This window comes from Oreochromis aureus, linkage group 2 (genome assembly GCF_013358895.1).
Source record: "Oreochromis aureus strain Israel breed Guangdong linkage group 2, ZZ_aureus, whole genome shotgun sequence".
NCBI classification, from domain to species: Eukaryota; Metazoa; Chordata; class Actinopteri; order Cichliformes; family Cichlidae; genus Oreochromis; species Oreochromis aureus.
Genome location: NC_052943.1, coordinates 27,316,083 through 27,340,209, shown reverse-complemented (window position 1 = coordinate 27,340,209; position 24,127 = coordinate 27,316,083). Strand labels below are relative to the sequence as shown.

Genomic DNA, 24,127 nt, shown 5'->3' with positions numbered 1-24,127 from the left:
CGTCTCTTTGTTTGTTTCAGGTCCAAGTGTCTCTTGTGCTGGATGAGGCTCTGGTTTTTTGTCCTTTATTTTTCTGAACAAAGTTTTTAAACCCTCTCGGTGTAACTGCAGCTCACAGGCTCCTGGTATCCCAGATATCTCTTCAGAATAGAATCGCTCTCAGGCCGACTCAGATTTCAGTGTGAACACTAAGTTTAGCATCAGGACTTCACAGTAACCCAAACCACACAGCAGACTAACCAATGACTAACCTCGTGTTGTCGATGGATCAGAGGTTCTTTGGCTGAAGTTTGGTCCATTTTGGCATTTTATGTCAGTGCTGTTTAGTTTTAAAACAAAAGTCCAAAGTTATATCAGAGCAGTACAGTTTAGTTTATAGAAATCCTTCAGTCAGATCAGGTTGTACCATCTGTAGAAGGAACTAGCTAGCTAACTTCCTGTTAACGTCTAACTTTGCTAAACCTTGTACATCCTGTTTGTCAAAAAGCCACATATTGATCAGTTTATTGGAGCTGAAAGAATTTGGAGCTTCTGAGTTTGATTTTAGGAACCGAAGGAGTGTTTGAAGCAGGAAAGAGTTAATGAAATCAGACTTCAGAGGCAGAGAGGATGGTTACAGAGGCGGTAGAAAAGACAGGAAGTAAAAAAAACAGCAGGGAAAAACGGGTTTAATAAATCTCTCTTCTGATTCGTCGTTCTTTGTAACATTTACGTCGGCAGAAGGCCGTCGCGTACTTACGGAAAGCATGACGGAGACGAAATTCAGTAGATCTAGTGCGAGTAAGACATAATCATGTTGCAGAAAGAAGCGTCTGCCTTTTGCACCATGTAAAAAAAGCTACAACAAAAGCACTGATGATGCAGTCTGAGGTCAAAGCATAATGGAAATAATGCCAATATTTCTGCTAATTCTCAATGTTCGTGATGAGTAATGAAGGCAGATGTGAAGCAGCCCGCTCTGCCAGCGTGCTGCAGGTTGTTTAGGTCCAAGTCCAAAAACCCATCAATAATATGTTCCTTACACTGGAGACGCATTTGCATGTGCTGTGCTCTTAAAGAATGACTGACAGCATGAAATTAAAGCCGAAGTGAGCCGTTTTTAAATGCTGCTGCTGCTGCAGGTCAGCCGAGTCTTTGTTCAGGCTGCATTTTAGATTTGCAGTATTGATTGATGAAGTCGAGTTAATGATCGCTCTTTCCCACAGGTGAAACTGTCTGTGTTGGTTTGCGGTTGAACTTTTCCTGGATGATTTAGAGTTTAGAATTAGTGGCGATGGAATTTATATTAAAGGTCACCTCACCGGAGTTAGAGTTTAACTCAGCTGTGCACTTTTAAGACTGCGAGGCTGGAAAAACCTTTTCATTATCAGCACGCGGAGCTGCGGACATCTGGAATATCTGAGCTCTGTTTTGTCCATCGGTTGGTGGTGGTGGTGGTGGTGGTGTGGGGGAAGTGGAGGGATCTTTTGCTGATTCAAAACACACAGCTCGCCTTTGTGCTGGCACGAGTCCAGAGCTGCAGGAGGAGGGCGGCCGTAATGCTCTCAGACCCCTGCAGAAACACCAGATAAAGTGGGACATAAAAGAGCGTTTTCTTCCAAAGGGGGATAAATCACTCTAATATGAGTCGGCGTCGTCGGATTAGCATCTTACGGAGGTAATTGACCTCATCTGCAAGCGGGACGGATAGCCGCCATTTAGGCTGCAGACTGCTCAGCGCTCAGCCGCAGAGCGAGGAGTGAATCATGTCAATTAGAAAGCAGAGGAAGCTGCGAGCAAACGGGCCGCAAAGCAAGAAGAAGAGGGAAAAAAAGCTCAAACGCACAATACAATTAGAGCTGCTCCGCCGCTAACAGGTGTTCCCTGCAATTTACTTCCTCCACCCCATGTCGTGTTTGTGTCACATTTACGCCCGGATGCATGGCTAATAAAAGACAAGCAGCTCTGATTGATATTTAATTTGTCGGAGAATGAGGATTCCTTGTTATCCTTGAGGAAGAAGGCGGCGGGGGGGCCGGAGAAGGCGTCCTGGCCCATAAATAATAAACAGCTCTGGAGCAGCGCCGCTGTTTGTTTTTGCTGAGGGGTGTGAGCGACGCCGGGGCGAGACGACAAGAGCGCCAGAAAACACAAATACACAACCGGGACATGAATCGGAACAGAATTCATTTACAGCACGTTATCAGGAATCAGATCCTTTGTTGGGGGGCGGATTAGCATAAGAGGCTAACGCGGGCGTGTTGATGACAGTAATTTATATCTGAAGTAAGTGTGTGTGTGTGTGTGTGTGTGCTCATGCTTCTCTCTGTGTGTTTTTCAGGCATCAGGACAGAACAGGATCTCTACGTCCGGCTCATAGACTCCATGACCAAACAGGTGAGGTAGCGCACGCACACCTGAGCTCTGATTCACTCATAGTGTTTACAGCAGAGTGAGTTTGTTTTACACACCTTCACATGTCACAGCAATGTGTTTTAAATGTCACACGGCGCGTTTCTGCACAACGACGTGCAGCCTCAAAACGGCCAGGATCGAGCCCTGAAGCCCAGATTAGTTTGACTGAAATAAATCACAACTGGGAAATATTTTAGTGGGCTTGAATAATCTTACAAACATCAGGCAAACATTGGAGTTTTAGAGTCGCTCTATCTCCTGGTAGTTTACGGTGAGCAGGACTTTGAAGAAACTTCTCGTGAACACGACTCAAAATACAATTTTTCAGGGTCGTTTGATATTTTTCGGGAAACCATCTTAACCCATCAGAGCCTGTCTTCTGGCTGTTTCTAAATATTACCTGTAGAAGGTTGTTAATATCTGTAGATTTTTGTACTGGTGTCTAATTTCTGGCTTTGAAATACTTCCCAAATACAGTTTGAGGGATTCCTGGATCGACTCCAATACTGAATACCTTAAACTGTGCCATTTTCTTGTAAGTCCTTTCCAAACTTTACGACTAATCTCGGTCAAAAATAGACAAACTAAATAAATCAGATAATCTTGTCAGAGGTGGTAAAAAAAGGGGTGAAAACATACATCAAATGAAAAAAGAATTACTGGGCAAAGGACAAAGTTGAGTTGTCAGATTAAGAATACTGGAGTAGGTCAGACGAATGCGTTGGATCGTTGAATGTTCCCTGGATCAGTCAAATGCCGACTGTCAAGAGTTGGGAAAACAAGTTTTACCACCAAAAATCCCAGATTCTGTTTAAGGTTCGGTAGACTGAACCTGGATCAGTCTGTTGTGTTTTCCTGAGAACATCAAATATTTGTCTGCCTATGTTCTTTCAGTGTGGAACACGATTGTTCTGATATGTCGCTGAGTTACTGTTAATGGAAATCACCCAGACCCATTGGAGTAACAGCACAGCAACATGATTGGCTCTTATGTTTCCGGGTCAGGTTGCTCTTTGATTCTTTTGTGCACGGGGGCGGGACGCCATCTTTGCCTATGCAGGCATCTCCTATAGATTTGTGCTAAGGATTATTCATGTGTTGTGTCTGTCCGATAATGTCCCAGAACGCGTAAGAAGCAAGACTTCTCTGCTGGTTTCAGGCACATAGTTCAAACCTACTGTAATCTTAAAGCGTTCCCCTAAAGTTAAAACTAAACTTTCCTGTCCTCCTCCGCCTCCTCCGCCTCCTCCTTACTTTCTTAAACTCGAGCAGCACTGATGTGTTTTCCTTTCCACTCGATGTAGCTCGGGCTTCAGCTGACTCCACGTCCTCCCTTCTTTCCGGTTTTCACTCACTCAGAAACCCCCGTGTGGGATTTGAACCTGTGAACGACCGTGCTGCCAACAAAAACCTCCGAATGTTTCCACATTCCTGTCAGCGCTGCCGGCTGACCTCCCTCCTCGTTCCTCCAGATCCTCCTGTTCCTCTCGTCGAGCGCTCTACCTCAGATGTTTGTCACTGTAAATATTAAAAAACATCCAAATGCGCTCGGCTTCTCCTCCCAGCTTCAGCTTATTTATCCCCCCTCATATCACAACCCCCCCCGGCTGCCGCGGCCCTGTCGGCATGTCACCGATCGATGTACCAAGCGGCTCCCCGACAAAGCGTCAGCCAAACCGATCAATAGGCCCTAATGTGGCGCAGCGGCGGCACACTGGAGACAATAATCCTGACACCTCCTCCTCCATGACACACACACACCTTCACCTCCCAGTACACGACACCCCATTGGTGGAGAGGCAGGCCTGACAGACAGGTCGGCTGGAGTCCCCGTGGATCGATAAATCCCCGTTGAGGAGCTGTTAGGAGCCCCATGTCCACGGGTTTGTCAGAGCGAGGAGCAGCTGCATTAATGCAGATTGGACCGTGCAGCGATGCAGCCGGCGCAGTAACTTCTGCACAGCGAGTCACATAATGCAGCGAGGCCGAGGGGCTCACACACCGGGAGACCCCCGTGGGAGGTGTTTGTGCTTCCTTTGGAAAATATTTCTGAGCTCAAATACCTCATATTTAAGAAATGTTCAGCACACGTTTCTCACGTCGTCTTAAGCAAACTGTTGTGAAGACTTCCTCAATGTAGGCCTCGTCTTCCTGTTTTTAACCTTTTGTAAAAAACAGCCTCCTCTTCTAAAACAAGTCTTAATGTGCTCCAAATCGTTCACACCCCAGGTTCATGATTTTCCCTTAAGATCTTTATATCTTTGGAAACCCCACGTTTTAAACTTTCACTGACAAACAAATTTGTAACTTTCCCACATGCTCCCTTTATAAAACATGCATCAGTGCTTGAATGACAAAAACTATGCAGAGAATGAGAAACACTTTAAAACGACATGTAAAAACACACACACACACACACACACACACACACACACACACACACACACACACACACACACACACACACACACACTCTGAAGCCTGCTGAACTTTAATCTGAAAAACTAATAAACGACATTATTTTTCCCCAAATATTCACTTTCTCACTTTTTTTTAAACACATGAACGTCTGAAAATTTCTGAGGTGCGTCCTCTGCTCGCCGCAGAACGGGGACATTAACCTGCAAATAAGCATGAAAGTGGACATGCAGTCACGCACTCACAGGACTCACGCATCAGGAATGATGTATAAATATCGACCACCAGTTCTGTGTGTGTGTGTGTGTGTGTGTGTCCCTGATGCAATCCACATCCCTCCTGGTCAAACTGGAGCATTTTAATCCAGAGGAACAGAGCCAGGATCGGGATCAATAATGCAGAAGTGGTCGTTATCCTAAAAGTATGGTCCCCCAGGGGGTGTGTGTGTGTGTGTGTGGGTGTGTGTGTGTGCAGGGTGGAGGTCTGTTTTGACTATAAAGGTGGATGAGGTACGAGTAGGTCATCACAGGAAAAAAGAAAAGAGGAGGAGGAGGGGTGAGGACACACACACACGTGTGCTTTTAGTGGAGTTCATTTACAACCACCAGGGTATTACAAAAACCACACACACATTTCTGCTTCTGTCTCTGTGAGGGCCCTCTCTGAAATAAAGCAGTCCCATCACGGTGAAAATCAGCCAGTCAAACCCGAGCCCTCAAACCCGCACTGATGCCCTCTCCTTCCAAAAACGTCCCCATAAGCACGCGGGTCCCCACAAACACCCATATACGAGTACAATCGCACACCTAGCCCTACTCACAGCGGTCATCCGTCATCCAGACTCTGACACGACAGCTCTGCGGGGGTGAGGAGGAGGGAGAGCGGAGGATGAGGAGGGGGGCTTCATCCTGGGGCGCCGCCCGCCATCTGGCAGGGAATTGTGGGAAGGCCAGAGGAGGCTGAGACCACCAAAAGGGGAGGTGGTGGGATGTGTGAATGGTTGGAGGCCATGTTTGACTTTATTACTGGTGCAGACTGTGGATAGGCAGAGGGGAATGACAAAATAAAAGGAACACCTGCACACATCTAAATATCAGCTGATCAGATTGAAGCTAAACCGGATGTATGGCAGGAAAGCGATGAATGCTAGCATACAGACTAAACTAGTTTAAATGGTTGGGGGTTCTTTTGCTTTTGCATTTGCTGCCACCTATATCGGTTCGGCTCACGGGGGCAGCAGAGATACCCGGCCGCCTTCTCCAGCTCTTCTGGAGAAACACGGAGGCATTCCCAGACCAGCCGAGAGATGTGATCTCTCCTTCATGTCCTGATGTCTTCTCCCTGTAGGACATGCCTGAAACACCTCACTGACGAGGTCTCGAAGAGGAGTCTTGGGTAGATACTGAAGCACCTCAGCTGTCCCTGACAAATGACTGAGCTCCTCACTCGGTGTCTGAGGCTTCGGAGGAAGCTAATTTCAGCCGCTGGTACCTGCAGTTTAACTTTTAGGTTCTTGCCCACTGCTTCTAGCCTTAGAGGTGGTTCGACTGGTAGTTTGACCAGCTCTCTCTTCACCACAGATCTCAGGAGGCAGAGCTGGTGATTCGATCCCTGGCTGCTCCAGTCTGCATGCCAAATACCTTTTGGGCAAGATACTACCCGACGTTGCTCTCTGATGCGTCCATTGGAGTGTGACTGTGTGTGAATTTTAAGTAGAAAGTGCGTGTGTGAATGCGGCGTGTTGTATAAAGTACTTTGAGTTCTCCAGTAGAGTCGAGAGCGCTTTATTAGAACTAGTTCATTTATCATTTACCACAAAGGTCCGCTAATTCGCTCCCATCACTGCAGATGCTGTGACAATCTCCCGCCTTCCCTCGCTCGTGAACAAGACTCTGAGGTACTTGAACTCTCCCACAGTAGGCTCCAGGGTAGGGTGCCCAGTTCACCTCTGACCACCACACAGTGGGGTCCTTCGAGGTCTGATCCCCAGTGGCTAAAACTGGTTCCCAGCTGGTTTTATTCAGTTCAGAGTCTGGATGATGCTGCGGTTAAAACTTCTCAAGCCCAGTTTAACTTTTGAATGTTAAAACTGGTTACCTCAAAAGCAGCTATATTGTGACAGAGTTTGGTTCTTTTAACTAGTTTAACTTGTTTAACATATTCAGCTAAAATGCATCATTGACAATGAGCTGATTTGTCTTGTTTTGTTTAACAGTTCTTTTCCCCTTTGCAGGTTTTTACTCTGTGGGAGGAAAAATAAATCAGATTGTAGGCCGTATGATTTCATGTGATGAGTTTTAAGAAAATGAGTTCTCTGTCGTAATCATCTGTTTGCTTCTGTCCCATCAGCCCATCCTGTATGAAGGTCAGGACAAGAACCCGGAGATGTGTCGCGTCCTCCTCACCCACGAGATCATGTGCAGGTAAGATAAGAAAACAGATGTGCTGTCTGTTCACAGATTCAGCGCTTGGCTCAGCGGCACTTTGGCAGGAGAGCAGGCGGCAGTTTCTGTCAAACCTGTGACTTTTTAATTTGTGTTTTTGTTCAGGCTGAAGCATGGTTTAATAACAGTGCAGTGTAATTATCTCCCTGCTGTGTGTGTGTGTGTGTGGAGTGTTAATTATGCTTGCAGAGGAAGTGTGTGCTTGTTAGATTGTGATTTAAACCAAAAGATGATTGGATAATGGAGAAGTTTAGATGTGAAGAAGAGTTTTTGTCTCTGAGAGAAGAAGGTGTTTAAAATGTAAATAACTGATCAAATTTAAACAACTGAATAACAGAATTTTGTAGGTGTGTAGGTGTGTCCAAAAACAAAGAAACTGCTAAATAACTGAACTGCAACCAAATAACGAGGTATACACACACGCTAATGCCCCTTGGTAGGGTTCTAGAAGCCGGCCAATCACAAATAAGCAGGCTTAATGAGACGGGAGCTAAAAAGTCTTGTTTCAGAGAGGGTGAGGGTGTAAAGAGAGTGCAGTAGAGTATAAATAAGGATTATTTTTGAAATGTGAATCATACAAAGCTGCTCTAAAAGAGTCCAAGAAGGAAAATAAAAAGCTGGAAGTCATTATTATTGTCGAGTAGTTTAGGGCATAATTTCTATGGAATGATGTATTCATTTTTTTTGTTATACGTTAGATTAAATTCTTCAGAGGAAATGAAAACACTCAACTTTGGGAATGTTAAGCGTTAATCTTTTGGAGGCCTCTCCAAGCCCAGAGTTTGAGCAGTGTATGTGCTTCTTCTAGGATTTTGTGAACACATTAGTCAGTTCATTAAGTTGATCAGAAAAAGACTAATTTTGCTATAAAAATGTCCAGACACCTTTTCCAGGGTCAAGTTCAAGCAGTTTTCTGGCAATTTCATCTTCCCTTAAAATTCTGTAAATAAATTCTTTACTAAAAATATTAGAAAATTAGTCTCTGAGGCAGACAGTGAGTCACAGTGCTGTGCAAATCAAAACATGACAACTTGAGCTGTGCATTAACAACTCAAAGTTGGCAGCACTGGTTGAATAAACGGTCGCTCTGTATACGTGTGTAAGTGCGTAAATGTGAATCTGTCATTAATAATGATATTGTTATTTACATTTAGAACACATTATTTATCTGCCTTTATTTAAACATGCAGCCTTAGGGCCTGGTCTTAAAAAAAATGTGGCAAGATTTGAGCACAATCCCGAAATAGTGTCGTTAATTTCACAGGTGATTCATAAAAGCTGAGCTGTTTTTCAAAACGGGCGTAGTCGGTTCAACATCAGGCACAAAAATTAGACATGCTTTGATTTTGGATATCTCCTGTATTTATGAAGATATGATGGTTTACTGGAAATTGCTGGAAAGAAATTGACAAGCACAAATTTTTGCTTACTGATATGTTAGGTGTTAAATAACAGCGGAATTAGCAGCAAGTTATGTAACACAAACATTAGTGAATTGCATGCTTGATTTAAATATTCTCCTCCATATATTTTGCACCTTGAGAAAGGATCTCTTAGAAATGCATATGTGAGGGTCAGACACAGCCTCTGAGTTTCTACCTCTTACATGGAGTCTTGTCACTGAGCTGTCTTTGTAAACACTGCAGGTTGTGCTCATGCAAGATGTTAGTAAATCTGGCTCTAAAGTCATGTGGCACCACGTTTACATTTGTGTGCTGAAGAAGAGAGCTGCTCATGTACATTACAACTTCAAAGGCAGGGAGGGTGATGATTCTTCCAGGTATTAGTCAGATCCACAGGTGCCCCCGCCCCCCCAAAAAATAACAACACAAAAACAAAAAACACAAAAAAACCTAAGTCAACTCTTGAGAAATGCTGCAGATTGCAAAGCGCATGAAAACATGACCTAATGATCAGATGTTTGTCTTTGGTTGGTGACAACTTTCTTATTGTGTGATCGTTACTCGGTTAGCTGTAAGTTAGCTAGTTGTGCTAGGCTAACGTTCGAGTTGCAGGAGAAAATAACGTTACTGTTACTGTTGAGTAACGCTGGCTATGTTCACAGCAGATTCCATAATCGACCATGCCGTAATTGACATGCAATACTGGCAATGTAATATTGCATCACTGGATCTCAGTGATTTAGCCAATGACGTCACTTTCAAGAACATTAACAAATTAGCACTGTCTTGTAATACTTGCTTCCACTTTCATGTGACGCGAGCGCACAGACTCTTCCAGCGTGAGGAGGATACTCATGGATTTGGTCCTTGTGTTATTGATAATATGTATTTGTACATGTCTGTGCACTCACCTCCGAGTCCCACTGTCCCTGGGGGGGCGGGTCACCCACTGAAACAGACTGGCGGAGGTGGCACAGAAACTTTCTGACTTAATTTGTTTCTCCATCTAATAAATGAACCTCTGTTAGATAAAAATGCACTATGCCCAAAATCCAATCACCTCTCTAACCTTAAAAAACAGCATTAAAATGTAACCATTTTCAATGATTTCAAGCACCTGTGCAAACCCTGTATATAATACAGGTTTATAATAAAATTTGTGTTTGTTTGGGTGTCGTTTTCTTGGACGTTGTGAAATTCATTTTACTTTTACACAGTGAGGGCATTTAAAAATGTTTTACAGGATGAAGATTTGATGATGGTTTTACATCAGAATTTAGTTTCACTTTTACATTTTTATTTGAATTGTAAATTATCTTCATATTTTAATCTGTACCTGAATTGTAAATCTTAAATATTGTGCATGGATTTGGTTTCCGTTGTGTTTTCTAGTTTCTGCTTTCATTCTAGTGGCAGCTTTGTGTCTGAATATACTTTTCATTTCTTCCCTTTTTGAGGTATTTTGTAACTTTAAATGTACTCCTGTACGGCTTTTCATTATTCGAGGTTGTATTGATAAAGTGTGTGTGTACATTTGTTGGCCTGAACGCTCTGTGTGTTTTTGTGAGAGGAAAAAAGAGCAGCTGTTGGGTTGTTGTTCATCACACCAATCAACACGTTTCCTGCCCTGCGTGTCTCTGCTGTCGTCTGTGAGTTAATGGTTTTACTGGTTCAGACCGAGGAGTGAAGAACAACCGTAGTGTGTGTGTGTGTGTGTGTGTGTGTGTGTGTGTAGCATGGTGAAAATAGGACACACAAACACACAAATATATAAATACAACTGAATCTGGAGTGTCAGTTGGAGCTGCAGCAGTCCGTTTCTCCACATGTAGGAAAAAATCATCATTTTTGATGGTTTATATTTATTTATTGCTCATCTGTTTGTTTCCCAGTGTGAATAAACTGGTTAATGTGGACATAATATCCTTTTATAACATTGGTGAATGAATAAATTAGTTTACATGTTAACTAGTCTGTTTGTAGAGTTAACTGGTTTAGGTGTACTACAATAAACTGGCTCATCTGGAAAAAACTGAGCCAAATGTGGTCCACAAGCTGGTTTACATTAAAACAATAAAGGGAATAGATTGGATTAATTGTTTTAATGAATTAGTACATGCAGTATATTTGGAGTTAACTGGATTGTCAGTGTATAATTTTGTATAAATCTGGTTGTATTAACTGACTTAGGCCCTAGTGCCAAGGACCTGTAGACCAGTCACTGATAAGTAAAACTTTCCTAAAAGGTTGGAGAGCGGTTGCTGGGGTGGCTGTAGCTCAGGTGGCAGAGCAGGTCAGCCACTAATCAGAAGGTCGGTGGTTCGATCCCAGGCCGCCTCCTGGCTGCATGCCAAATATCATTGGGCAAGATACTAACCCCATGTTTGCCTACTGGTGGTGGTCAGAGGGCCCAGTGGCGCCAGTGTCCGGCAGCCTCGCCTCTGTCAGTGCGCCCCAGGGCAGCTGTGGCTACAATGTAGCTTGCCATTGCCAGTGTGTGAATGGGTGAATGACTGAATGTAGTGTAAAGCGCTTTGGGGTCCTTAGGGACTGAGTAAAGCACTATACAAATGCAGGCCATTAATGATTGTTACATCTTTAGGGCAAAAACCTTGAAGGGGAACTCTTTCTGTTTCCAGTTTTCACAGCTTCACCAGCTTGGTGAGTATTTTGTAAATGTCTGCAGAGAAGTTGGTGTCTTCCATGCAAACTATGGATGACTGCAGCTTTCTGCTGGCAACCAAAGCAACCAAAGCGAAGTTTTTGGTGCGGGACCCTCTTAGCGACTGACTGCCAGCAACCTCCAGTCACCACTTACCAGCCGGGAATGCACATTTTTCCTATCACTTGGTTGCCAGGATGTCACCAATCAGTCTACAGACCTTGGTGAATGAGGCTGAGTGTGCAGCAGTATACAGTAATAGTGCAGTAACGTTGTAATCTGCTCAGTAAACTGGACCAAATGTACAGCGAGTCAGTTTACATGTTAAATGGGCAGTGAACAGGTTTACATAGTAACAAGTTTGTATAAACCTGAACTGTTTTTTCAAAATTTTTAAATTAAGTAATCACTCAGTTCATGTTTGCATAAAATTTTAGCCATCATAACATTTGATTAAATTGGTGCATATTTGGAGTAAAATGGTTGGTGTAAATCTGGAAAAGAGGGGCCTAGCTACCTGTCCTAGGTGTGCAGTTTTGTTGGTGGACATTAAACTGAGTTATCTATAAAATAAAAAGAGCCAAATGTGCAAAAAGTTTATCTAGAAGTGGTTCGGGAAACTGATAACTTTAAAATCAGTTTAAATATGCGGTAAATTGGGTTAAATTGGGTGCACACTGTTGAGATGTTTAATAAATAGGTAAAAATGGTGTAAACCTTAATTTAAAGTGTATACATGTGTGCTGAGTTGGTGCAAATCTGAAAAAAAAATTGACAAAGTTAACTGGCTTTAGTGTGTATAGTAATCTGGGTCATCTATAGAGTAAACTGGGTAATCTTCAGAGTAAACTGGGCAAAAACAGCAACAGCTCAGAGTGGAACTTGTTTAAATGTTTAGTAGACTGGTTTTCAAACTGTTAAGATGTTACTAAATTAGTTAAAAATGGAGTAAAGGGGTTTAAATGTTTGTTGGACTGGTTTACACCGTGAGCAGAAAACTCAGTTTGTACCTTTCAGTTGAACTTGAAGTGGTTAAAACAAGAACAGGTCTGACATGTTCGACCTCGCATCCGCCTTCTGCTCTGCCGTTTATCTCTCCCACTTTTTCAGCCAGACTTGAGTATCTGTGAACTTCCCTTCTGCTCTCACTTTTTATCGAGCTCACTTCCCCCTGCGAGATTCCGTCGATACGAGCTTCATTTCCATAACGACGGCTGGCTGTCGGCGTCTCTGAGCTTCAGTCATTATGTGATTGAGTGCGATTATTAACCAGCTTTCCCCCTGATGGATGTTGTGTTTCCATTCACTAATGAGTGAGGCATCAGAGACTGCCTCGCTGTTTCCAACACGCGCTCCGTGTTTCTCTGCCTCCACGGCCCCAGGTGAGGTCGTCTTTATGGGCGTCCCCACTGGTTTGTCTACCTGGATGCTGCACCTACCTGGATGCTGCAGGATGTTACCCTCTAATGTTTTTTTTATAGAGACCTTCTCTGGGTTTCTTCGGGTCTTAAAGTAGTTAGGTTTTCTAAGAAAACCTGAAAAGACATGAAACAGTCAGTATTTACATTAAACTGAGCTATTGTTTTAGACCTTAAAAATCTGATATGTAGTCATTCTTTTTTTTCCTCATAAATCTTGAAGAATGCAGCAAAAATGAAAGAAATGAATGAAAAAAAATGAATTCTCATCATCCTTACTTTTGCTGATATCCTTCTCATGTTGGTCAGTATGTTGATGAAACTGGTATTAGATCTGATTTGAGCCTATGTTTAGGTTTTAAACCTGCAAAAACTCTGAAAAAGAAACATTGTGCTCTCACTGCTCGAGTTGTTGGTTACTAACAGATTTATATTTTATATACAATTAACAGTCATGTAGAAAAGAGCCTTTTTCATGCACTTTAATCATACAAGAACCACCTGTACTCAGAAATTGTCACTGAGATAGTGACAGTGACAGAGCATCACTCTGTCCGGTTACCCACTGCACTAATGGTGTCACAGCTTTGTTATTCAAGCGTGAAAAAAAGTCCCAGCCTAAGTAACTGAACTGTAAACACAATGAAAGAAAAAGAAGAACGCCTCATTCTGTTAGAGCTGCAGAATGTTTTAGTCCCTTCATCCTGTAAACCTGGAGAACATCCAGTCAGGATGCTACAGTACAATACAGCACATGTGCAGCGGATGCACTGATTTGAAGAAAGTACACGTAAATGTTAAAATGAGGAAACCTCAGTCTGAACAAGAGTTTAAGTTACTAGTTACAGAGAAAACATCACAAACTCTGAAAAGTTTTGAGCTTTTGGGTTTGCAGTGGTGCAGATTTCCATTTGAGTACTTGTAGTTTGAAGATGTTTGTGAAACACATTTCTGGATTATCTCTGGTCTGATTTGGTTTGTTCCTGGATTATCTCAGATTAATTCAGATTTATTCAGAGATGGAACTGGGTTTGGTGGTATCTCTTTTTCTGGAAGCCGCTCTGGGACAGGTTCCTTCACTGTGTGTTTGAGCTCTGACCTCGCCGTCATATTACGATTCACATTAGCCCTTCTTAAACTGATCTCTGCAATCACAAAGCAGCGAAAAGCAGGCGCTGCAGCGGCGGCGGCAGCCAGGTTGGCACTGCGGCGTTGCCAGCAGGCTCCCGGAGGCTCGCCAGCTCCGGGCCGCTCGCCTCGGCTCGCCTTGCCTCGTTGGCTGCCAGGCTTCGGGCGATGCTGAGGAAAACCTGCTGCCGCGCTCACAGAGGAAGGTGGCGTCCAGGCCGAGCTGGAGCGAATCAGCGGGCCTGGCGGCTGCTGAGGTTTTCCAAGCCTTTGGGTAATTACAACACTTGCCCTTTGAAAGCGAGCCCTGCATCCCCGGCCCGTCCCACTCTGTGTTATCTGGATGCTGTGATCCTAGTGACGCAGTGGGAATCGCTGTTTTTTTTCCTTCTGTGTGTGTGTGTGAGAGAGAGATAGCAGCACCGACATGCCTGGACAAACCTTCTCTTTGTGGCTTAAGTAGATTCCACTTGTGGTGACGTCTGAAGTGGCGAGGAGGAGCAGCCAGCGGTAATGATGCTTGTGTGGCCTGGCTGAGGCTCGCCGGCCAAACTGGCTCCTGTGGCTCCAATGTTTTTGGTGGCCTGAGAGTGTGTGTGTGTGTGTGTGTGTGTGTGTGTACGATCAGCCTCTCTCTGCAGCAGGGACGAGCTCTCGCCGCCAAATGAGTGACAGCAGCAACACCACACACACTGTTTGTTTTATTTTAGCCACACACACATGCGCACACACACACACACACACACACTCAGCCCCTCTCAGGTCTGTGTGTGTTGTTCCTCGCAGTCATTAGCCGGCCGTGGTGTTAGCCTGTTTGCGGCCCGGGGGGAAACGTCATTAAGGCGATATTGTGGACGCTCAGCCAAGGTTTGTTTTCGTCTTTGGAAAGGGGCCCCGGGTCCCTGGAGGGGCCCCGGCAGTGCTCCTGGGGTCCAGTTTGTTTATAACACTTCTTTGGCAGTTTGGAGGAGGTTGTCACCACAGCAGCACCAGTGGGTTTCCAATGCTAATTGGTCTCCTGGAACTTTCACTAATGGCTCCAAGTAGCTGGGGGAATAAATTATTGTGGCGCATTCTATGGCAACAGTCACACGTCCATACAGAGACACAAACACGGCACCCGGTTTATGATTTTTCTGTACTTAGAGATCAAACGGTGTGATAAATGATTCATAAAGCGACTCATTTGGCATTCGCAGCCTCGATTTGACGCTTGTTTGTCAAATGGCAATTTGATTCAGGACAGCATGGGGCGAACGCAGGACGTCACGGGTCATATGCGATATGATTAATTTTTAAGAATTACCGGAAGATATGTTAATGACCCTCACAGCGATAAGAGAAAAGCATTGTGCAGAGCAGCTTGTCAGAAGGAGGAAAATTAGATCTTGTGTCGGGATCGTGTTGTTATTTCGCTTGTGTCAGATTTTTTAATACTTGCATTTCAGAAAGCTCGATCTCGCCGTTGTAAATTAATTTTGACAAATATCTGAACGTTTCTGTCTCATTGTTGGCTGAAAAATGTCCTCTGAGGCGGAGAAAGTGGGAGTGATACCGAGCTGCAGCTTAAAAGCACGCTGAACTTAAATGTAAGAAAGAGTGCAGCATTTAAATGTTTTTGTACTGAATGTGAAGCTTATGTTAAAGTTTCAATCCACTGGAATATAAGTTATGCAAACATGAACTGAGTGATTACAACAGGGATCTCAAAAATAAGGCCCGGGGGCCAGAATTGGCCTGCACAACACTCCAATTTGGTCCACTGGACGGCTTTGAAAAATGTGAAGATCTGAAGGAGGAGAATTAATTTAGACGTTTAACTGTATTTTCATAAGTTTTATAGCTTCTCCTGCTGATAAGGACAGGAATGGTCTATTTGATGGTCTGTTGTCTGATAAACATCATTGTTCACATACCTCATATCATTATGTTCTAACACAGCGGTCTCCAACCTTTTTTGCGCCATGGACCGGTTTATGCCTGACAATATTTTCGCGGACCGGCCTTTAAGGTGTCGCGGATAAATACAACAAAATAAAACCAGTAACCGTACCAAAAAAAGGAATATTTATTCAGAACACACAGGAAAAGACCCAGGGAAACTGAGTTAACGATAAAAATGATTAAAAAAATAACGCTAAAATCTGATTAAAAACCGTGAAATCATAAATTTCATAAATATCGCAGCCCGGTACCAAACGACTTACAGACCGGTACTGGTCCATGGCCCGGGGGTTGGGGTTTGCTGTTCTAGCAGATGATTTGTGTTTATTTTTACATAAAATGGTCAAGCTCAAGTTTATTTCTATAGTACATTTAAAAGAACCAAAACCAAAGTGCTTCACAGGCAGGAAAAAAGAGGAAAAAAAACCTAAAAAATGAAACAATTACAAGATGTTAAGGTTTGGCTTGAATTAAAGACAGCAGAAATGAGTCTTCAATAAACATTTACATGCAGAAACATTTGGGGCGGTTCTAATATATAATTCCAGTATTCCAGACTTGGCGCAAAAGATCGGTCAACTTTGTTCTGAAGTATTGATGATCATCTGATCAGCACACCTCAATGTTGTGAATAAAATAAGACTAATACGGTGGTGGTAACCCATTTACTCTTTTAAAAATAATCAATAAGCCAACAAGGTGAAGCTAAAACTGGAGTAACACGTTCTTCTCATCTCAGATGCATCATCTCGTCTGAGGTAAACGTCGAGCAGAGGGGTTTTGTCTTCCCAAATCAAAAGCATGAATGACTCCCTCCAAGGCAGTATGAGGAGGATGGGCCAACAAACCCAACTGGAAGCAAAAAGTTTTTACATGTTTATCAAAGTTAAACATCAACACTCGCAGCCAAGTTCTCATCAGAGTGATGGATTCATGGAGTGAAATGAATAAACTGAAGTAAAAACATCATCTGGGAGACGATCCACACCCCTCCTTCTTACTGTGCACCCGAACAGAGCTCAGACCTCCACCCATACTGCTGGTGGAGCATTTCACATCCACACACTGATGATGCTAGGGTAAGGAACCGCTAACCGTTCCTACAACTCAGATGAACATGTGCGAGCATGTTACCTTAGCAAGAACACGTAAATTCGTCCCCATTGTGAAATTCAAAGATCGTACGTTTCCACATTTGTTGTTTTCTTCAGATCTCAGAAATACTTCAGTTTGATCATATGAAATATGAAAGTATTTATTCATACTGTGTAGTCGTTGTTGCATGTAAAACACTTTGTGTTGCCTTGTTGTTGAAAGGTGCTCTACAAATAAACTGGCCTTGCTCGGCCTCCCCTCTGATTGGTAGAGGTTGAACATGCAGCCTGAGAGGAACGCCTGCAGGCACTGCTCAGGGCAGTAAAAACACTTTAACATCCTCTGCATGTTTTCATGAAAAATAAAAATATTCACAGTCAATATCCTCAAAAAAACGGCACATGAGTGAACGCCACAAATGTTATTCATTATTTCTGCTGATTTACTGTTTATTAAAAACTTATTTTGCTGGTTTAGTTTGAACTCTGACGCCCTGAATCGACTTTGTCCACCTTTTGTAGTAATTAATACCAACTACAAATGAACACAACAACACTTCCCTCTAAAAAAAAACAAAAAAAAAACATACTATAAATGTACAGTGCTGTAAAACCAATCAGCTCTGCAGCACTTCTCCTGCAGCTTGTATTTGCAGCTGATCAGCTTCCAGCCCAAGCAGCTTCAAACCGATGAAGGCTGCGTGAGAGGTCACTGAAGCGTCCTTCTTCTCATTTCTCGCTCCTAACCCTAACCCTAATAGGGCAGCTTTGCCTCTCACTTTAAGACTTTAATACTCTCTAATAAACCCCACCTTGCTTTGATTGGCCAAGTTCTGGAAGCCTCGAGAAGGGCAGCACACAGTGCTTTGAGAGCTACACTCTTGGCTTTTGTGAAATGTTTAAATATTAAAGAGACGGGATGGCGGCGCCACCCTGTCCTCATCCCCAGGCCGTCACATAGTGCGGCCCTTAGTGCCATGGTTACGAACACGGTGTGACGCATCAGGATGCCGGGATATCCAATCACAACCTTTCACCATGTAAAGATGTCATTCAGCCTGTCCTCGTCCCAGGGGCGTGGCTTTGGTTTGGTTAACTTACGTCAGGGCGTCCTTTGAATTAGGGCCTGAATCTGCGCTCGTTCCTCAGCGAGTTCTCGTTAACCGACTGGTTTTTAATGCCGTAACCAATGAGTTGAAGTGAAAGAACTGCAGAATGCTAAAGGTCCAAACAGGAAGTGTACCACAACCATCCCTCCAGCCTCCTCATGAGGACTTTGCACATGTGCAAACCTGGCCGTCGTCTCTGCGGCCATATAAACGGAGTGACACGTGAGGGTGAACAGATTTAACCACAATCTTTCCGAAGCGTAGTCACTGTATTGTGTTTTTACCCTGTTTTGTCTTTTTTCTTATTGAATTGTTTTAATATTTAAACCTGACGGTGTTTTTTGGCCTGATTCTTTGATCTCGTCCGTCCATAACGTCTGCAGCACATTATAAATAAATTTGATTGGATATCAATATTCAGATCAGTCAGTACTGATGTACTTTGTTACATTCCCTACCTGACTGCACACCTCACGATGCATTCACTGATGGCCTCCAGCCGTCAGGACATTTGGACGCTCCGTCATTCAGACAGTTTCCTGCAGTTTCAGTGTGTAAACGTCTGCAGCGGCGTCTCATCCGTCCAGCCCGTCTGATGGATATTAATGTGACCGGCTCAGCCGACTGCTGTTCTACATGCCACACTGACCCACCACACCAAAAGCTTCATTTGGCTCCACCCGTCCCCCACCCTGCAGAGCTGAAGTAGAAATCCAGCACTCCCTCCGGATGCCTGCACAGACTATGGACGGGCTCCTGGCTCGTTTAAGTTTGGAGTCTGCGGCTGCTTGGATGAAACGCTGGCCGCTTCGCCCTCTGGCTACCTGGACGGCTGTTTGGCGAGGCGCCCTTCGGTTGCCTGGCTGGTTGTCAGGGCGATGGCACCGGGGAGGGTGGGGGTGCTTCCATCGCTGGGTATCATCCAACTGTTAGTGACCTTGGCTTGGACCCCACCCAGCTGGACTCAGCTGTGTGTCTGTCTGTGTGTGTGTGTGTGTGTGTGTGTGTGTGTGTGTGTGTGTATGTGACACCAACCTGCTTTTCAAAATAAAAGTTTTTCCAGATTGCTGGGTGGATTTATTTTAAAAGCTGATTATTAACTAATATTATATTTTTTTAAATCTATATTTTTCCACAAATTTGGTTGAAACTACAGATAAAGTTAGAAGTCACTTTAGTTAATTTAAAGACAACTTATTTTCTTTCTTGGTTTGAATTATTTTATTTCCCTGTTCTCTCTTTTATGACTCATGTTCAGCAATTTGTGAAAAACCTGAAACTGAATTTGCATTTTTATTTTTTTAAGACTAATGGTGACTTGTCCGCTGAGCTCAGCGAGCTGTGAATGTGAAGATCACTGATGATTTTTACTAATTTTTAAAGGTTAGAGAGGCTCATTGACCTGCACCTGTTTTGGGTAACGTTTAAATCAGCTGCTTTTTCAAGTTGTGTTAACTCAGTGTGTCCTTTCCTTTCACAGCCGGTGTTGTGACAAGAAGAGCTGCGGAAATCGCAATGAGACGCCCTCTGACCCCGTCATCATCGACAGGTAGGAACTGTTCTCATTTTCTTTCTGCTGCTGTGTCTGGTTCAGGTTTTTGGCTCAGTTTGTGATGCTCATGAACATCAGGAGTGATCGCACAGCGAGGAGTCTGGCGTTTATGATTGGACGTTGGTTTAGCCTCCTGCTTGCGATCGCGAATCGTTTCTTTGACGTCTAATTGCACGGTCGGCGTAAAGCTGGCTGTCGCTGAGTATAAATGGAGGGAATCAGTTGTTTGATTCTCTCGAGTTGCTGCAAAAGAATGCAGTGCAGTGCAAACTGCAGGTCAGGGTTACTTCTATCCAGCAAACAGGATTAAATACACTTTTGGTTTATTTGCTTCTCACTGTGAATGTCTTACTTCTCATTCATCAATAGCAGCCATCAGTTAGGCTGATTTTTAGAGATTCAATCTAACTTCAGTCCTGTTTTTTCCCCAGAGATCTGCATCTCTCCGCCTTCAGCAAAAGTTTGAGTTGTTGTAATTGTTCGTGTATGCAGGATCTTAAACTCGGCCCACTTGTCTCGGTCCTTTCGTGTGGAAATCATGTGGTAATGTACGAATGAGGCTTGGGTGGGATTATGGTGTTAAAATACCAATCTTTCTGTTTTTGTAAAGGGAGAAAAAAAACTTCTACGGGACACATTTTTCTAAAATGGGTTAGACCTGACACTGATGGATTAGTCCTCACAGGGTTAAAGTTATAGATGGATGCTACATTTAGTGCTTGTATTATTGTGCACTGCACAGACATGCTGCCAGAGGACAGTAGTTACAGCTAAAATGCTGCACTGAGCTCAGTGAGCTGTGAAACATGGCGACTGTTTGATAAAGGTGAGCTAGCCAACATGGACGACGCTGTGTCAGAAAGCCGTGGCTAACAACGATGGACTAATTACCTCTAAATAAACAAAACTAGCATAACTTTCTTAACGTTTTATCTGATATTGTTTAAATTTCATATTAATCTCGCTCCACAACCAAGAATCCTTGCAACTGACCCATCGTATTATTGTGATGCTTTGCAACTTGTCCTGCAGTGGAAGAATTTTTCAGCAAAAAAGTCTTAAAGACGTAAATGTTGCTGTGGATAAAGGATCAAAGATGTGACTTTCACCCTGGAGACTGGGGTTTGTGTCCCTCAAGAAATCAGAAATAGATGTATATATTTCTAGACTCGGAGCTTGTTATGTTTTCAGATTTGGCAAAAAATAGTTTTTGGTGGAATTTGGTTTGTTAGATGTCTGTTAGGTCCCTTAAAATACAACATTAACCACATATTAAAAAGAATTTATGGCAGAAAGACTGAAAACACTGAGCTGTTTATTTTAATGAGATGGTCAGTTCTCTGCTGTTTTTATAGGTTCTGCTTAAGTAAAGAATATCTTACATTTTTATTCAGAAAATAAATTGTGAAAGTGGCTAATGAAAACCCCATGTAGTGGTGCGTTTAAGGACACCGACGTTTAAGAACTGATAGCTGAATGTTCAGCAGAAAAAGAAGCTTTAAAAAGAATAAGGTGAAACTTTTTGTGAGGCGATTTTTATGCAAATTGGCTGAAGGTGTCGCCTGCAGGGAGGTAAGGTTAAGATCACATGTGAACATGATAAAATGTTTGCATGTATGAACCTCTCGCACATGTTGATGCAATCCAGCTGTGCTCTCTGTGCAGCTGCTGCTGGCATCAGTCAGATTTCTTTTGTTTCTTTCCTGCTTCTTCTGTTTTTTTGGCGTCTCACTTCTTTCTCACCTCTCGCTTCCGGCACGAGACGCCGCCGTGTGAATCGTTTAATCAACACCAGCAACAGCAAAATAACATTTACATGCTGCAGTACGAGCGCGAACTGGCGGCTGATCACAGGCTTCGGTTCGCGGCGTCTGCAGCTCTTTAAGACCTAAAGAAGTCCCGTAACGCTCCTTTTCTTTTATTCTCATCCATGAAAACGTACAGCTGGGAAACACTGACCCAAAAAGGTGATTCGGTGCATGTCAATAAATTCATGCCCTCGGAAAAATACGTTTTTTTTCTGATTTTAAAACAGCAGCCGTGATTCCTTCATTTATTTTTCATCCAATGCCACATTAAAAAAAACCAAACCCTCCACATCCAATCAGGCGCTCACAACCACCAGCATCACAATCCTTTATTAACGCGGCGCTCGTCCTCACCGTCTAATCCCTCCGCCCTCGGTGTCCTTGGAGCCGGCGGCTGTCCGTCACAACGCCTGGCTGTGATTGGTCGGGTCGCAGTGGTGGGAGCCAGTGACCTCAGAGGAGGTCAGGGGGGAGGACGGAGGGGGGGAGGGGGGCCAGGACCAAGTCCATGTTGGCTCGTTAGAGAGGCCTTGGACCTCAGCCACACACACACACACACACACACACACACACACACACAGGTGATACACACTTCCATAGTGTGTGAGCTCTGACACACACATTTATAAGAGAAAACACTCAAGTACACCCACAGTGACACTGACACACACACACACTGCTGTGTCCTCTCACCTCAGGCTCTGTGTGTGTGTATGTGTGTGTGTTTAAAGGCTTTGTCACCTCTCCGTGTGTTTTGTCACACATGTGAAGGACTCTAATGTGTCCACCCAAACCTCAGGGTGAAATCTAGATCCTGGTTCAGACTTCTGCATTGACTCTTTGCAGAGCCGACGATGTAACATACGTAAATGTCTGGCGCCGTTGGCAGCGTTCTTGCTCGTGCGTGGCGTTACTCATCTTGTGGTCGTGTCCCGGTGTTTTATATCTGGATCCAACCACGACACAAACAAAATAAAATCTTTGCTCTTTGTTGTGGTCTGGTCTTTAGAAGATATTTTTCCTCCATGTTTTTCCACTTTGTAAATTCTGATACCTTCATCAGGCTCCTTCCAGGAATTTGCTGCCACCTGTGAGTCCTAGAAGAATAGAATAGAATAATCCTTTAATTGTCCCACAAGGGGAAATTTGGTTGTGACAGCAGAAAAAAAGCACATGTACAAACAGAACAGAAACACACCCAATTTTTACAGAAAAAAAAATTACATCATGGACAATAGTTACAAAAACAGAGTTTGTACAGTTATTAAGATTAAAGTACAGATAAAAATAACAAACCCAGGTTGTAGTGTGCAGACAGAGCAGGGTGCTGGAAGATGTTCAAATAATTTAGAATATTTAGAATTTGTAGAAAAAGTACAGATTGTGCATTGTACCTGTGCACAATCCTTATATTGATGCTATGATTATCATTGCTCATATTAAGGCGGTGATTTTTATTCTGTCACTAATAAATTCAACAACTGCAGCGAATTTCCAGAGAAGTGCACGTCAGATTACAGTGTAGGGTTTCAGAGTGGTCTGCGGTTACGCACTGAAGCATTAAGTGCAGCCCTTCTAGAAGCAAGTTTTGACACTCAGCAGCCATCTTGGCTAACGCCTCTGGGCACTTAGGCCCTGTCTCAATATGCGTACTTGCGTTCTCGTGTACTCGTGATACGTCATCAGTCGGAGGCCAAGTACTGTTCCAATTCAAAGTACGCATCAAGCCGAGAACGCGAAAAAGTCCCAGATGTGTTCTCGCTCCGCCTGTTTTATCGAGCATGCATCGGTGGTGACTTGTGTGGACTTGGTACAGCTAAATATCCCAGAATGCATTTCGTCCAAAACTCAAATGCGGCAATGGCGGACGAGCAGGGCTAAAAACTTTTAAATATTACTCTTTCTGGGTCACAAAATAAACTTTTAAGTTATTTTCAAACGAGAATGTAGCTGTGTAAGCTTCAAATATCTGCTCGATTTATCAAGATATCATACATTTCCAAACGTGCTCCGACGTTTTCGGAGACGTCTGTGACCCGCCAGCTCCATAGCAGACAGCGAGGTCGAGGATCACTAGAGCCGGCGAGAACAGCGGACTCCCGGCACATCGTTTTCAACCCCCTGCGGTCTTTTCACTACTCAGGTTAAACAAACCCCAAACCCCAGCAGCTGTCTATTGAGTGTCCACTAAAATAAAAGTAAAAGCGTTCTAACATCTCACCTGCTTGTTTTTATTAAGGTTTGTACACGTATGTACATGTACACTATTTTTATTAATAGAGATTTCGCTACTGAGGTTAAACATGATATATAAGTAACTTAGATCACTTCTAAATGTTAATGTTTGGTTTATTTCAGTGTTTTATTTGTTCCTGAGTAAATCGGTTTGGCTGTGATTAAAGTTAAGCTTCATAACCTATTACTCACAGTTAAATTAAGAGGGGACGACAGTAAAAACTACCTGTGACATTATCAAGTACGCTGGTGTTCCAATTGTACAAATCGCGAGTCCGTGCTCGCGTTCTCGGCAAGTCCGTACTCCCGTGCGGTCTCGGCAAGTCCAGTCTCGCCGAGAATGCGAGTATGTACTCGCGTACTTAGAATTGAGAAAGTGCCTTAGTTTGGACGGGGAGAGACCCTAAACGTCAAGGTCAGAGGTCACAAAGAAATTGGGGTAAAAAAACACTTCTATTATTGTAGGATCTTTACAATAGAAAACAGCTTCAGTGGACTGTTGCTGTACTATGATGAAT

General features: G+C 43.5%; 1 protein-coding gene across 4 annotated transcripts in view; it reads left to right on the top strand.

The window, feature by feature from the left end:
- Nucleotides 1–24,127, top strand: part of LOC116329674 (transcription factor COE3-like) — a 147,778-nt gene that overhangs the window by 20,306 nt on the left and 103,345 nt on the right. For all 4 annotated transcript variants that reach the window (XM_039621586.1, XM_031751734.2, XM_031751733.1 and 1 more), the window contains exons 4-6: nt 2,321–2,376; nt 7,162–7,235; nt 19,495–19,563. In XM_039621586.1, coding sequence (XP_039477520.1) covers nt 2,321–2,376; nt 7,162–7,235; nt 19,495–19,563 — 199 coding nt within the window. The remainder of the gene's footprint in view (nt 1–2,320; nt 2,377–7,161; nt 7,236–19,494; nt 19,564–24,127) is intronic.